This window comes from Diaphorina citri, unplaced genomic scaffold, assembly GCF_000475195.1.
Source record: "Diaphorina citri unplaced genomic scaffold, Diaci psyllid genome assembly version 1.1 scaffold2057, whole genome shotgun sequence".
NCBI classification, from domain to species: Eukaryota; Metazoa; Arthropoda; class Insecta; order Hemiptera; family Psyllidae; genus Diaphorina; species Diaphorina citri.
The window spans coordinates 77,091-92,458 of NW_007379482.1; the positions used below are offsets into that span (position 1 = coordinate 77,091).

A 15,368-nucleotide genomic window follows, 5' to 3' on the forward strand; every position below is an offset into this window, starting at 1 on the left:
ACGCTCTTCCGATCTTCGCCGGTAATCAGAGGGCGCTCGCGGGGTAACGCACAGCCCAGGAATAGCGGGATGAGAATGAGACGGGACAATGCGAGGAGCATGAGACGAGACTTGGACCAGTTCCGCGGCATAGAGGCGAGAACCTAGAATGAGAGAATCCTCATTTTTGCTCATTCTATGACCAATTGTCCCCAAGAACAAAGCAAAAGATATTAACTCCTGGAAAGGAGTGAAAAGAGGTCAAGTTGTGAAAACAGTGGGTCTTCATAGACCATGATGGGTTAAAAACCCCAAAAGTTCGACGGCAATATGTCTATGGCGTGTCAAGACAAACTTTTCCAATTCATAATAATAAATATACATACATGGATAATAACAAATATAGATACATACATATTATAAGAAAAAAAGGATATGTATGTACAAAATATAATATTATATTGTTTCTCAGACTGATGGAAACTCATATAATATAGGGAGACGCATGCAGATTGCAGATCAATCAAATCACGCCAAGCAAGAATATATTGACGAAGTATGAGAGGTACTTGAAATACAGAGTGTAACGGGAAAGGAAACAAAAGAGTGTGAAATGAAAAGATTGACAGATTGCTAGAACTAGCTAGAGCAAACTTGGAAAAAGGATCGAAAAAACGAAATAAGGAAAGTGAAACATATCGAAGACATGGAATAAGAGGTACAAAAGAAGAAGGTAATAGTGTTAAACCAAAGAAAACTATGAAAATATAGAAAAAGCTTGAAAAATAGTGTTCAAAAAAAGGAATAGGAAAAGAAGGGTGAAATGTGCCAAAGAGATGGAAAGAGGTTTAAAACCCAACTAGGTTTTCGAGAAATTTAAAGCAGAAAAAAGAAAAATATAAATCCAGTAAACGAAGACAAGGCGAATGTTAAATAAAAGATTATGGATGAAACTGCAGAGGAGAGGAAAAGATAATAAAAAGATATAGAGAGAAAGAAAATATTAACTAAATGAATTGATGAGAAGAGATGGAAATGGAAGGAAAGAACCCGGTGATGAAAAAGAAAGAAGAAAGGCAATTGGATGTAATTGCAATCATAAAAACTGAAAATGAAGCAAGTTTGTGAAGAAAATTAAGAAAATAAAAGAGACGAGTAGGAGAAAGGAGGGAGGAGGATGTGAACGAATTATAGACCTAGAAATTTATAATATTGAAACAAAAAAGAAAGGTTTGGCGGCTCTTGGGCGAAAAATAGTGCCAGTCCGTAGGAATATTTTCTATCTGGGACTAGAATTAGATGATCTCAAAGAAATATTTGAAGAGTCCATCAGAAAGTAAGGTAGAGAACTCATAAATGAAAATCTTGGTGAAAAATCGAGTGATTAACCTTTTAACTTGGTTTTAATAGCTTGCTTCTCGAACCATTTATGATTTCGCTTTTTCTTCTACCACATTCCAGTGTGTTCGAGTTTTTGCCTAGGTGTTCCTTTAAATCCTTCAATGTTATGTGAATAAAGATCTTTTTTCCTTGATTCATTTTTTCTTCCCGTTATCCTGTTATTATGTTAATGTATTTGATCAAATGACGGATTAAACGGATGATATTATTATGAACTTTCTCTATAAACCAGGCTTTTCTTTCTCGAATTCGATATCTCAATTCCCGAGCCTCCCGCCTAGAATTTCATCATATTTACATTCTTGCTATTCTTTCTCTCTCTGTGTTTCTTCTCTAGGTTCTTCGTATTTCTCTCTTCCTTCTCTGGTATGATTCTTTTTCCCTTCAAATTAGACTTGTTCAACTTCTTCGTCTGCTTCCACTTCTTCTCTTTATTACTAGACAATGCGAGGAGCATGAGACGAGACTTGGATCAGTTCCGCGGCATAGAGGCGAGAACCTAGAATGAGACGGGACAATGCGAGGAGCATGAGACGGGAAAATGGGAGGAGCATGAGACGAGACAATGCGAGGAGCATGAGACGAGACAATGCGAGGAGCATGAGACGAGACTTGGACCAGTTCCGCGGCATAGAGGCGAGAACCTAGAATGAGACGAGACATGCGAGGAGCATGAGACGAGACTTGGACCAGTTCCGTGGCATAGAGGCGAGAACCTAGAATGAGACGGGACAATGTGAGGAGCATGAGACGGGACAATGCGAGGAGCATGAGACGAGACTTGGACCAGTTCCGCGGCATAGAGGCGAGAACCTAGAATGAGACGAGACAATTTTTGGCATTTAGTTTGTCTGTTCAACCATAACTCTCGAACATTTTGTCCGAATTTGGTGATGAGAAAATCGACAGCAAAGAGAAATTTCCTCACTAGAATTTGGGCCCGATTGGGCTATCGAGGGGCCCTGTGATGACCCCTTTTTTTCGAGTTCTACACTTCACTTAACCAATAGTTTAATACCCTACTACTATCAGAAATTCCATTTTTTTAACTTTTACTACAAACATTAAAATCAGATAAAAATAAATAAATTATTCTTTTCTACTCCTGCTGCGATAGAGTCAACCAATTGGTACATCATACATCTCTCCATAGCCCGATGCATTCCCATCAACTCTGCCATGACTGTTTGTGTGACGTACACGTATATCTGCTATCTGTTTGATATACCAGAGCTCTGCTCTGACATGCTACAATAACACATGATTTACAGCGGTACTAATAGATCAAATGTCATTGCAATGTGTTTCCATCGTATACAGGGAGGCTGGTATAGTGTAGTTTGTCAATATTGTGCTGTAGATATGCGAGAGTATTGGGGCCAAATGATATTTTCCATAGTTTCCCAGCACATCTTGTTTATTGTTTAAAACATCCGTAAATGTTGCCTACATATGTACCTATCTGTTTACTTCCCAATAGTTTTTCTTCTTTAAATATTCTATTTGGACTCTCTTTTGGGTCCAGTTGTAGATTTTAAGTCTCTTTACAAGTGTTCTTTGATATTCTCTAAGCTGTCTACAAGATCGACCATTTCTAGGCCTTCTTTCACCTCCTTTAGGTTATAGGGGTGTGGGGTACCCAATGGACTGTTCTTTTCATTATGTACAATATTTTTTTTTTTTATTACCAACATAGGTATATATTTATTTTTTATTCAGCTTCAACAACATTGATAGTAGTATATCAATGTCCTATAAGCTCAAGGCTTGTCTCATATTATCTTTTTGTTGTTGTTTTTCGGATAGAACTGGGAAGTCTCTCCACTCTTTTCTTTTCTATTCGTGTGGTACATTGGAATTTCATTATTTTCTAGAACAGTATCTACTAGAAATTTATTCTATTCTATTCCACACAGTATATAGTTCACATTTCACTAATTTAGATCTCCTGTTTTCCTCTCTTCTCCCGTTAGGTAGGTACAAGTGTTTTTATCCCCGAACTCTTTAACATGAGACGGGACAGTCGAAACACGGTGGTGTAGTGGTCAAAACGTTCGCCTGATAAACAGGAGGTCGCAGGTTCAATCACGGTCGTAGTATTAAATTTTGTATTCAATAGTACCTATTAGAAAAATTGGACCATAAAAATATGAGCACCTACATAGCTGGTGTGTAGGGACTCTTTGGTTCTATTCTAACAGTACCTATATAAATGAGTATTACCTATTATTATAAAAAAAAGGAATTTTGAATTGTGTTAAGTATATTTAAATGCTTGTCACAAACATCGTTCCCCGATTATTTCACCTAGATAAATTTTGTGACATGACTTGGACTCGAACCACCAACCTCCAGATCCAAAGTCCAACGCGTTAACAACTGCACCACTAAGGTTGGTTAGACGGGACAGTCGAAACACGGTGGTGTAGTGGTCAAAACGTTCGCCTGATAAACAGGAGGTCGCGGGTTCAATCACGGTCGTAGTATGAAATTTTGTATTCAATAGTACCTATTAGAAAAATTGGACCATAAAAATATGAGTAGGTACCTACCTACATAGCTGGTGTGAAGGGACTCTTGAGTCCTATTCTAACAGTACCTAGGTATATAAATGAGTAGGTATTACCTATTATTAGTTAATAGTAAAGTTAATGGAAATTCAAGAAGGGACTTTTTGAGGGGAAGCATACATAGAAGAGTTCCATTTACCTATTATTAGTTTATAGTAAAGTTAATGGAAATTCAAGAAGGGACTTTTTGAGGGGAAGCATACATAGAAGAGTTCCATTTCCAGGTGCATGCTTTTTCGTTACATAAAAAAAAGAAGCCCGTCTGCCTTGTGAACGCTAGGTCACGGGTTCGATCATCGCTCCTGCCTTTCAAACTAAAAAAAAGAAAAAATCGTTATATAAATCAAAAATATACTCGTATATCTCTCAACTTACTTTCCCCACAAGATCAGCCGCGTTAAACCCGGCCATGAGGATAACAGGCATCCAGTTGCCATAAGTACAGGATGGGATCTCAGATTCTATACCCGGATATAAACACAGGGTGACAAAGTAAGCCAGAGCGATCGTCAGCATGTAGTGCCAGATGTGTTTGGCCACTTGCCAACGGACGTAGATACCTCCTGTGGAAGAAAGTAAATCGATTTTGTGCTTAAAAGATTGTTAAATAGGAAATACCTATTAGTAGTAAATGAGGCATTTAGTATTACTGTGATACCCACAAAACTTTTGAAGAGGCTATCAGCTTCAACACAATCACAAATAACACCTAGATGATACACCTAGATGATTTTATTTATTTATTTTTGTAGCTCGGATGACATTTGTTGTCTTTAAAAACTACAAAAGAGAAGACTTTGTAGGTACGTACTTTGTATCTTTGTAAGGCTATCCAATATTGAACCTGATTCTTACTAAATAGCTAAATACCTACATAAAATGCTAGACACTCTCCAGGGATTTAAAAAAAAAAAAAAAAAAAGAAGGGTTTCACTAAATACCGTACCTGTAAATTTAATGTCTCTATACTTTCTTATTCAGAGTGTTCACTAAATACCGTACCTGTAAATATCTCTATACTTTCTTATACAGGGTGTCCACCCAATACCGTACCTGTCTTGAAAGTTCTCCGGAGCCAGGGTGGCATTGATAGCGCGGGACATATGTTTGATACTCTCATGATAGTTGTCAGGTGCAAGGAGAGACCTGTTGGTCTGACAGGGGGAGGTGGAGGGGAGAGGCCCAATCATGTCATCCAGTAGGTAGGCTACTAGAGACCCCCCTGTGAGGCCCAGGTTATATGAGAGGGTCATGATATTGCCTGTAAGAATAGGTAACATATTAAGAATAAAATGTAGAAAAAGAATAAATCATTTAAAAAATGGGTCTAACTTTACTGGCCTATTTTTTCCAAGAACAATATTTTAACTAATAAATAGGCCAGTAAAATTAGACACAATCATGTCATCCAGTCGGTAGGCTACCAGAGACCCTCCTGTGACCCTCCTGTTTACCTTTAGCCACAGGTCGCTGAAAAATATCTTTCACGACTTTATCTTTAGCTAACCCGAACTTATTCATTTGATTCTGGGACGAAAAGACCTCTGACCTTCTTTGTTACATTTCCTTATATCCAATCTTTTTTACTTTCTATTACTACAGTAATGTATAGCGAGCCCAGGTTATATGAGAGAGTCATGATATTGCCTGTAAGAATAGGTAACACATTAAGAATAAAATGTAAAACAAAAAAGAAAAAGAATAAATCATTTAAAAAATGGGTCTAACTTTACTGGCCTATTTTTCCCCCAAGAACAATATGACTAATGAATAGGCCAGTAAAATTAGACACAATCATGTCATCCAGTCGTTAGGCTACTAGAGACCCCCCCTGTGAGGCACAGGTAGAGACCCTCCTGTGACCCTCCTGTTTACCTTTAGCCACAGGTCGCTCAAAAATATCTTTCACGACTTTATCTTTAGCTAACCCGAACTTATTCATTTGATTTTGGGACGAAAAGACCTCTGACCTTCTTTGTTACATTTCCTTATATCCAATCTTTTTTACTTTCTATTACTACAGTAATGTATAGCGAGCTATACTAGTAATGAAAGTATTGCAATCGGTCCATTTTTTTTATTATTATTTTATTTATTTATTTTTTGAGACCCATATTTTTTGGGACCCGAACTCAATCCCTCCTCTTACCTGTCAGTTCCCGATGTTCCTCTGGTACTTTGCTCGGCGCCACAATCATGGGCACACTGCCCACCACGCCGTTTGTGAATCCCAACATCATGGACAGCATGAGTGCATGGTCTTCGCCGGTAATCAGAGGGCGCTCCCGGGGCAACGCACAGCCCAGGAATAGTGGGATGAGAATGAGACGGGACAGTGCGAGGAGCATGAGACGAGACTTGGACCAGTTCCGCGGCATAGAGGCGAGAACCTAGAATGAGACGGGACAATGCGAGGAGCATGAGCCGGGGTAACGCACAACCCAGGAATAGTGGGATGAGAATGAGACGGGACAATGCGAGGAGCATGAGACGAGACTTGGACCAGTTCCGCGGCATAGAGGCGAGAACCTAGAATGAGACAGGACAATGCGAGGAGCATGAGACGAGACAATGCGAGGAGCATGAGACGAGACTTGGACCAGTTCCGCGGCATAGAGGCGAGAACCTAGAATGAGACGGGACAATGCGAGGAGCATGAGACGAGACTTGGACCAGTTCCGCGGCATAGAGGCGAGAACCTAGAATGAGACGAGACAATGCGAGGAGCATGAGACGAGACTCGGACCAGTTCCGCGGCATAGAGGCGAGAACCTAGAATGAGACGAGACAGTGCGAGGAGCATGAGACGAGACTTGGACCAGTTCCGCGGCATAGAGGCGAGAACCTAGAATGAGACGGGACAATGCGAGGAGCATGAGACGAGACTTGGACCAGTTCCGCGGCATAGAGGCGAGAACCTAGAATGAGACGAGACAATGCGAGGAGCATGAGACGAGACTTGGACCAGTTCCGCGGCATAGAGGCGAGAACCTAGAATGAGACGGGACAATGCGAGGAGCATGAGACGGGACTTGGACCAGTTCCGCGGCATAGAGGCGAGAACCTAGAATGAGACGAGACAATGCGAGGAGCATGAGACGAGACTTTGCGAGGAGCATGAGACGAGACAATGCGAGGAGCATGAGACGAGACAATGCGAGGAGCATGAGACGAGACAATGCGAGGAGCATGAGACGAGACAATGCGAGGAGCATGAGACGAGACAATGCGAGGAGCATGAGACGAGACAATGCGAGGAGCATGAGACGAGACTTGGACCAGTTCCGCGGCATAGAGGCGAGAACCTAGAATGAGACGAGACAATGCGAGGAGCATGAGACGAGACAATGCGAGGAGCATGAGACGAGACAATGCGAGGAGCATGAGACGAGACAATGCGAGGAGCATGAGACGAGACAATGCGAGGAGCATGAGACGAGACAATGCGAGGAGCATGAGACGAGACAATGCGAGGAGCATGAGACGAGACAATGCGAGGAGCATGAGACGAGACAATGCGAGGAGCATGAGACGAGACAATGCGAGGAGCATGAGACGAGACAATGCGAGGAGCATGAGACGAGACAATGCGAGGAGCATGAGACGAGACAATGCGAGGAGCATGAGACGAGACAATGCGAGGAGCATGAGACGAGACAATGCGAGGAGCATGAGACGAGACTTGGACCAGTTCCGCGGCATAGAGGCGAGAACCTAGAATGAGACGAGACAATGCGAGGAGCATGAGACGAGACAATGCGAGGAGCATGAGACGAGACAATGCGAGGAGCATGAGACGAGACAATGCGAGGAGCATGAGACGAGACAATGCGAGGAGCATGAGACGAGACAATGCGAGGAGCATGAGACGAGACAATGCGAGGAGCATGAGACGAGACAATGCGAGGAGCATGAGACGAGACAATGCGAGGAGCATGAGACGAGACAATGCGAGGAGCATGAGACGAGACAATGCGAGGAGCATGAGACGAGACAATGCGAGGAGCATGAGACGAGACAATGCGAGGAGCATGAGACGAGACAATGCGAGGAGCATGAGACGAGACAATGCGAGGAGCATGAGACGAGACTTGGACCAGTTCCGCGGCATAGAGGCGAGAACCTAGAATGAGACGAGACAATGCGAGGAGCATGAGACGAGACAATGCGAGGAGCATGAGACGAGACAATGCGAGGAGCATGAGACGAGACAATGCGAGGAGCATGAGACGAGACAATGCGAGGAGCATGAGACGAGACAATGCGAGGAGCATGAGACGAGACAATGCGAGGAGCATGAGACGAGACAATGCGAGGAGCATGAGACGAGACAATGCGAGGAGCATGAGACGAGACAATGCGAGGAGCATGAGACGAGACAATGCGAGGAGCATGAGACGAGACAATGCGAGGAGCATGAGACGAGACAATGCGAGGAGCATGAGACGAGACAATGCGAGGAGCATGAGACGAGACAATGCGAGGAGCATGAGACGAGACTTGGACCAGTTCCGCGGCATAGAGGCGAGAACCTAGAATGAGACGAGACAATGCGAGGAGCATGAGACGAGACAATGCGAGGAGCATGAGACGAGACAATGCGAGGAGCATGAGACGAGACAATGCGAGGAGCATGAGACGAGACAATGCGAGGAGCATGAGACGAGACAATGCGAGGAGCATGAGACGAGACAATGCGAGGAGCATGAGACGAGACAATGCGAGGAGCATGAGACGAGACAATGCGAGGAGCATGAGACGAGACAATGCGAGGAGCATGAGACGAGACAATGCGAGGAGCATGAGACGAGACAATGCGAGGAGCATGAGACGAGACAATGCGAGGAGCATGAGACGAGACAATGCGAGGAGCATGAGACGAGACAATGCGAGGAGCATGAGACGAGACTTGGACCAGTTCCGCGGCATAGAGGCGAGAACCTAGAATGAGACGAGACAATGCGAGGAGCATGAGACGAGACAATGCGAGGAGCATGAGACGAGACAATGCGAGGAGCATGAGACGAGACAATGCGAGGAGCATGAGACGAGACAATGCGAGGAGCATGAGACGAGACAATGCGAGGAGCATGAGACGAGACAATGCGAGGAGCATGAGACGAGACAATGCGAGGAGCATGAGACGAGACAATGCGAGGAGCATGAGACGAGACAATGCGAGGAGCATGAGACGAGACAATGCGAGGAGCATGAGACGAGACAATGCGAGGAGCATGAGACGAGACAATGCGAGGAGCATGAGACGAGACAATGCGAGGAGCATGAGACGAGACAATGCGAGGAGCATGAGACGAGACTTGGACCAGTTCCGCGGCATAGAGGCGAGAACCTAGAATGAGACGAGACAATGCGAGGAGCATGAGACGAGACAATGCGAGGAGCATGAGACGAGACAATGCGAGGAGCATGAGACGAGACAATGCGAGGAGCATGAGACGAGACAATGCGAGGAGCATGAGACGAGACAATGCGAGGAGCATGAGACGAGACAATGCGAGGAGCATGAGACGAGACAATGCGAGGAGCATGAGACGAGACAATGCGAGGAGCATGAGACGAGACAATGCGAGGAGCATGAGACGAGACAATGCGAGGAGCATGAGACGAGACAATGCGAGGAGCATGAGACGAGACAATGCGAGGAGCATGAGACGAGACAATGCGAGGAGCATGAGACGAGACAATGCGAGGAGCATGAGACGAGACTTGGACCAGTTCCGCGGCATAGAGGCGAGAACCTAGAATGAGACGAGACAATGCGAGGAGCATGAGACGAGACAATGCGAGGAGCATGAGACGAGACAATGCGAGGAGCATGAGACGAGACAATGCGAGGAGCATGAGACGAGACAATGCGAGGAGCATGAGACGAGACAATGCGAGGAGCATGAGACGAGACAATGCGAGGAGCATGAGACGAGACAATGCGAGGAGCATGAGACGAGACAATGCGAGGAGCATGAGACGAGACAATGCGAGGAGCATGAGACGAGACAATGCGAGGAGCATGAGACGAGACAATGCGAGGAGCATGAGACGAGACAATGCGAGGAGCATGAGACGAGACAATGCGAGGAGCATGAGACGAGACAATGCGAGGAGCATGAGACGAGACTTGGACCAGTTCCGCGGCATAGAGGCGAGAACCTAGAATGAGACGAGACAATGCGAGGAGCATGAGACGAGACAATGCGAGGAGCATGAGACGAGACAATGCGAGGAGCATGAGACGAGACAATGCGAGGAGCATGAGACGAGACAATGCGAGGAGCATGAGACGAGACAATGCGAGGAGCATGAGACGAGACAATGCGAGGAGCATGAGACGAGACAATGCGAGGAGCATGAGACGAGACAATGCGAGGAGCATGAGACGAGACAATGCGAGGAGCATGAGACGAGACAATGCGAGGAGCATGAGACGAGACAATGCGAGGAGCATGAGACGAGACAATGCGAGGAGCATGAGACGAGACAATGCGAGGAGCATGAGACGAGACAATGCGAGGAGCATGAGACGAGACTTGGACCAGTTCCGCGGCATAGAGGCGAGAACCTAGAATGAGACGAGACAATGCGAGGAGCATGAGACGAGACAATGCGAGGAGCATGAGACGAGACAATGCGAGGAGCATGAGACGAGACAATGCGAGGAGCATGAGACGAGACAATGCGAGGAGCATGAGACGAGACAATGCGAGGAGCATGAGACGAGACAATGCGAGGAGCATGAGACGAGACAATGCGAGGAGCATGAGACGAGACAATGCGAGGAGCATGAGACGAGACAATGCGAGGAGCATGAGACGAGACAATGCGAGGAGCATGAGACGAGACAATGCGAGGAGCATGAGACGAGACAATGCGAGGAGCATGAGACGAGACAATGCGAGGAGCATGAGACGAGACAATGCGAGGAGCATGAGACGAGACTTGGACCAGTTCCGCGGCATAGAGGCGAGAACCTAGAATGAGACGAGACAATGCGAGGAGCATGAGACGAGACAATGCGAGGAGCATGAGACGAGACAATGCGAGGAGCATGAGACGAGACAATGCGAGGAGCATGAGACGAGACAATGCGAGGAGCATGAGACGAGACAATGCGAGGAGCATGAGACGAGACAATGCGAGGAGCATGAGACGAGACAATGCGAGGAGCATGAGACGAGACAATGCGAGGAGCATGAGACGAGACAATGCGAGGAGCATGAGACGAGACAATGCGAGGAGCATGAGACGAGACAATGCGAGGAGCATGAGACGAGACAATGCGAGGAGCATGAGACGAGACAATGCGAGGAGCATGAGACGAGACAATGCGAGGAGCATGAGACGAGACTTGGACCAGTTCCGCGGCATAGAGGCGAGAACCTAGAATGAGACGAGACAATGCGAGGAGCATGAGACGAGACAATGCGAGGAGCATGAGACGAGACAATGCGAGGAGCATGAGACGAGACAATGCGAGGAGCATGAGACGAGACAATGCGAGGAGCATGAGACGAGACAATGCGAGGAGCATGAGACGAGACAATGCGAGGAGCATGAGACGAGACAATGCGAGGAGCATGAGACGAGACAATGCGAGGAGCATGAGACGAGACAATGCGAGGAGCATGAGACGAGACAATGCGAGGAGCATGAGACGAGACAATGCGAGGAGCATGAGACGAGACAATGCGAGGAGCATGAGACGAGACAATGCGAGGAGCATGAGACGAGACAATGCGAGGAGCATGAGACGAGACTTGGACCAGTTCCGCGGCATAGAGGCGAGAACCTAGAATGAGACGAGACAATGCGAGGAGCATGAGACGAGACAATGCGAGGAGCATGAGACGAGACAATGCGAGGAGCATGAGACGAGACAATGCGAGGAGCATGAGACGAGACAATGCGAGGAGCATGAGACGAGACAATGCGAGGAGCATGAGACGAGACAATGCGAGGAGCATGAGACGAGACAATGCGAGGAGCATGAGACGAGACAATGCGAGGAGCATGAGACGAGACAATGCGAGGAGCATGAGACGAGACAATGCGAGGAGCATGAGACGAGACAATGCGAGGAGCATGAGACGAGACAATGCGAGGAGCATGAGACGAGACAATGCGAGGAGCATGAGACGAGACAATGCGAGGAGCATGAGACGAGACTTGGACCAGTTCCGCGGCATAGAGGCGAGAACCTAGAATGAGACGAGACAATGCGAGGAGCATGAGACGAGACAATGCGAGGAGCATGAGACGAGACAATGCGAGGAGCATGAGACGAGACAATGCGAGGAGCATGAGACGAGACAATGCGAGGAGCATGAGACGAGACAATGCGAGGAGCATGAGACGAGACAATGCGAGGAGCATGAGACGAGACAATGCGAGGAGCATGAGACGAGACAATGCGAGGAGCATGAGACGAGACAATGCGAGGAGCATGAGACGAGACAATGCGAGGAGCATGAGACGAGACAATGCGAGGAGCATGAGACGAGACAATGCGAGGAGCATGAGACGAGACAATGCGAGGAGCATGAGACGAGACAATGCGAGGAGCATGAGACGAGACTTGGACCAGTTCCGCGGCATAGAGGCGAGAACCTAGAATGAGACGAGACAATGCGAGGAGCATGAGACGAGACAATGCGAGGAGCATGAGACGAGACAATGCGAGGAGCATGAGACGAGACAATGCGAGGAGCATGAGACGAGACAATGCGAGGAGCATGAGACGAGACAATGCGAGGAGCATGAGACGAGACAATGCGAGGAGCATGAGACGAGACAATGCGAGGAGCATGAGACGAGACAATGCGAGGAGCATGAGACGAGACAATGCTTGGGAAAATCCTACAATGCTGCAGTGAGCACCAAAGTTGTGACATAATAACACAAACAAACTGCATTTACATTTACATAAAATGCTAGACACGCTCCAGGGAAATACTGTCTACGTTGCTACTTACTTGAGATGGCTTCTTTGAGTCTACTTCCTGATGTTCCAGTCAGTGGTATGGATGAAGTTCTACCTCGCATAGTGACTACAATATCTTCAACCTGTAAAATACACGATAAATTAATGTAATTTGATGGGCAGACACAGACGGGCTCCCCTCCAAAAACTAACTAGGATAAGTGTACCATTTATTCGCCCACCTAAAAAACGTACCATTTATTGGCCTACCTGTACCATACGCCACATAAGTCTGAACTGGACGAACTTTTTCAAGATCCAATTTCATCAAAAGAAAGGGCTTAAAAACAGAACTGCTAGCGAACCAGTGCTATTCAAAAATTGTAGTCATAAAAACAAAAATTAGAAAAATAAATGTTGGCAGGTGTGCCAATAAATGGTATGTTTTTTAGGTGGGCGAATAAATGGTACACTTACCCTGGGCTGGAATTAAAATATTAAATGCCTGTTTCTAAAGAAATAAACGCCGCAGTCAGTGGTATGGATGAAGTTCTACCTCGCATAGTGACTACAATATCTTCAACCTGTAAAATACACGATAAATTAATGTAATTTGACAGGCAGACACAGACGGGCTCCCCTCCAAAAACTAACTAGGCTGGAATTAAAATATTAAATGCCTGTTTCTAAAGAAATAAACGCCGTAATTATATCACAAATATTATTGTTATTATATCACAACTTTAGTGCTCACTGCAGCATGGTAGGGTCTTCCGAATATCTCAATAATCCTGACACCCAAAGTTTACCTACCATGCTGGCACAGGTCGCTATGCGAATTCATATATCGCATAGCTACTCATTTTCCTCACGAGGTTGTGTTGGCCCGCAACAGCCAGTCACGGAATCAATCATTTGCATGATACAATTTTTTTTTTTACTCCACCGGGAATCGAACCTGGGTCTCCCGGATACAAGGCGAGTGCAGTGACGACTACACCATGGGAGCTGACTATCTTTTCTTATAATGTTAATGCAATGAAGGAGGTTCGGAGGAACTTACCAAAAGTAATCCTGGTATTAAGTGACAACGTTTCCACAAGGATATTGTTAGCGAGGACAGCAAAGAACGCCATGATAATGTACACGAATGACATGTCGAATATGATGGTACTGCCGGGGTACTGCTTGATGAAGTAGTCACCCGCTATGACGAAACTGAAAACAAACAGATTTTCAGTGAAATGGCAAACTTGCTAAACTTACCTGAAGGCCTGAAGCTAAAGTAATTTAAAAATAAGAGAAAGAAGATTTTAAAGAAGATGAAATTTATAATTTTTTAATAGAAAGGATTTGAAATTTATAATTTTCAAGAGAAAGAAGAACACGAATGACATGTCGAATATGATGGTACTGCCGGGGTACTGCTTGATGAAGTAGTCACCCGCTATGACGAAACTGAAAATGAAAACAAACAGATTTTCAGTGAAATGGCAAACTTGCTAAACTTACCTGAAGCTAAAGGAATTTAAAAATAAGAGAAAGAAGATTTTAAAGAAGATGAAATTTATAATTTTTAAAAGAAAGGAGATGAAATTTATAATTTTCAAGAGAAAGAAGATTTAAATGAAGATAAAATTCATAATTTTCAAGAAAAAGAAGATTTTAAAGAAGATAAAATTTAAGTTTAAGGAGAAAGAAGATTTTAAAGAACTTAAATTCTATAGGTAATTTTCTGGAAAAAGAAGGCAAAATTTATAATTTTCAAGGAAAAAAGATTTTAAAGAAAACAAAATTATAAAGATTTTAAAGAACTTAAATTCTATAGGTAATTTTCTGGAAAAAGAAGGCAAAATTTATAATTTTCAAGGAAAAAAGATTTTAAAGAAAACTAAATTATAAAGACAAAATTTAGAATTTTCGAATTTTCAACTCACCTGTTGTAGGGTAACAGAAAGCCTACCCCGGCCAGTAGTAGGGACAAATTATAAAGACAAAATTTAGAATTTTCAAATTTTCAACTCACCTGTTGTAGGGTAACAGAAAGCCTACCCCGGCCAGTAGTAGGGACAAGTAGATAAAGTTATATTTGTCCACAGGGGGGGACAGGTGGCTATATCCGTTAGTAAACCGGAAATCATTGGAAGTGTGAGCTTTGCCCAGAGCTATGTAACCCCGGGACAGATTCTCATCCATTGTGGAGGGGGCTGTTCTTTCAATTTTGATTAGATTTTATTGCTGGTTAAAATGTCATTCCTTCATTTTTTTTGTTTTAATATAAATCGGACTGCGCGCTTAGGGTGTTTGTTAAAATGTCATTTTTTATGATTCCTTTTTTAGTTGTTAACAGGTCTGTTGTTTATAAAAGCAAAATTAAAGTTTAAATTATAAGTACTTCTAGGTTCTCGTCCTTCTTGTATAATCTATTATGTTTTTTGGTAATTGTTTGTTGAAAATTAAATCTAAAATAGGGAAAATAATAA

At 44.5% G+C, this 15,368-nt stretch overlaps 3 protein-coding genes across 3 annotated transcripts in view; all 3 read right to left on the minus strand.

The window, feature by feature from the left end:
- LOC103518045 overlaps nt 1-6,355 on the minus strand; it is a 9,746-nt gene extending 3,391 nt beyond the window's left edge. The window contains exons 1-2 of the mRNA XM_017447672.2: nt 6,100-6,355; nt 5,004-5,211 (exon numbers count right to left, since the gene is read on the minus strand). Of these exons, the coding sequence (XP_017303161.1) occupies nt 5,004-5,211; nt 6,100-6,328 (437 nt within the window). The 5' untranslated portion in view covers nt 6,329-6,355. The remainder of the gene's footprint in view (nt 1-5,003; nt 5,212-6,099) is intronic.
- The window catches only part of LOC113471073 (equilibrative nucleoside transporter 4-like), a 17,379-nt gene extending 4,362 nt beyond the window's left edge, over nt 1-13,017 (minus strand). The window contains exon 1 of the mRNA XM_026829951.1: nt 12,938-13,017. Within this exon, the coding sequence (XP_026685752.1) occupies nt 12,938-13,007 (70 nt within the window). The 5' untranslated portion in view covers nt 13,008-13,017. The remainder of the gene's footprint in view (nt 1-12,937) is intronic.
- Nucleotides 13,018-13,023: 6 nt separating this feature from the next.
- Nucleotides 13,024-15,296, minus strand: LOC113471074 (equilibrative nucleoside transporter 4-like). The gene is made up of 3 exons (XM_026829953.1): nt 14,912-15,296; nt 13,949-14,103; nt 13,024-13,028 (listed from the first exon to the last, which is right to left on the minus strand). Exons 1-3 carry the CDS (start codon nt 15,079-15,081, stop codon nt 13,024-13,026), a joined length of 330 nt encoding a protein of 109 aa, XP_026685754.1. The 5' UTR covers nt 15,082-15,296.
- Between the last annotated feature and the right edge of the window lie 72 nt (nt 15,297-15,368).

Coding starts and splice junctions, on each gene's coding strand:
- LOC113471074 (XM_026829953.1), bottom strand. CDS start 15,081: ATGGATGAGAATCTGTCCCGGGGTTACATAGCTCTGGGCAAAGCTCAC. Junction 14,104..14,911: donor TTTCTGTTACCCTACAACAG/GTGAGTTGAAAA, acceptor GTTTGTTTTCAG/TTTCGTCATAGCGGGTGACT.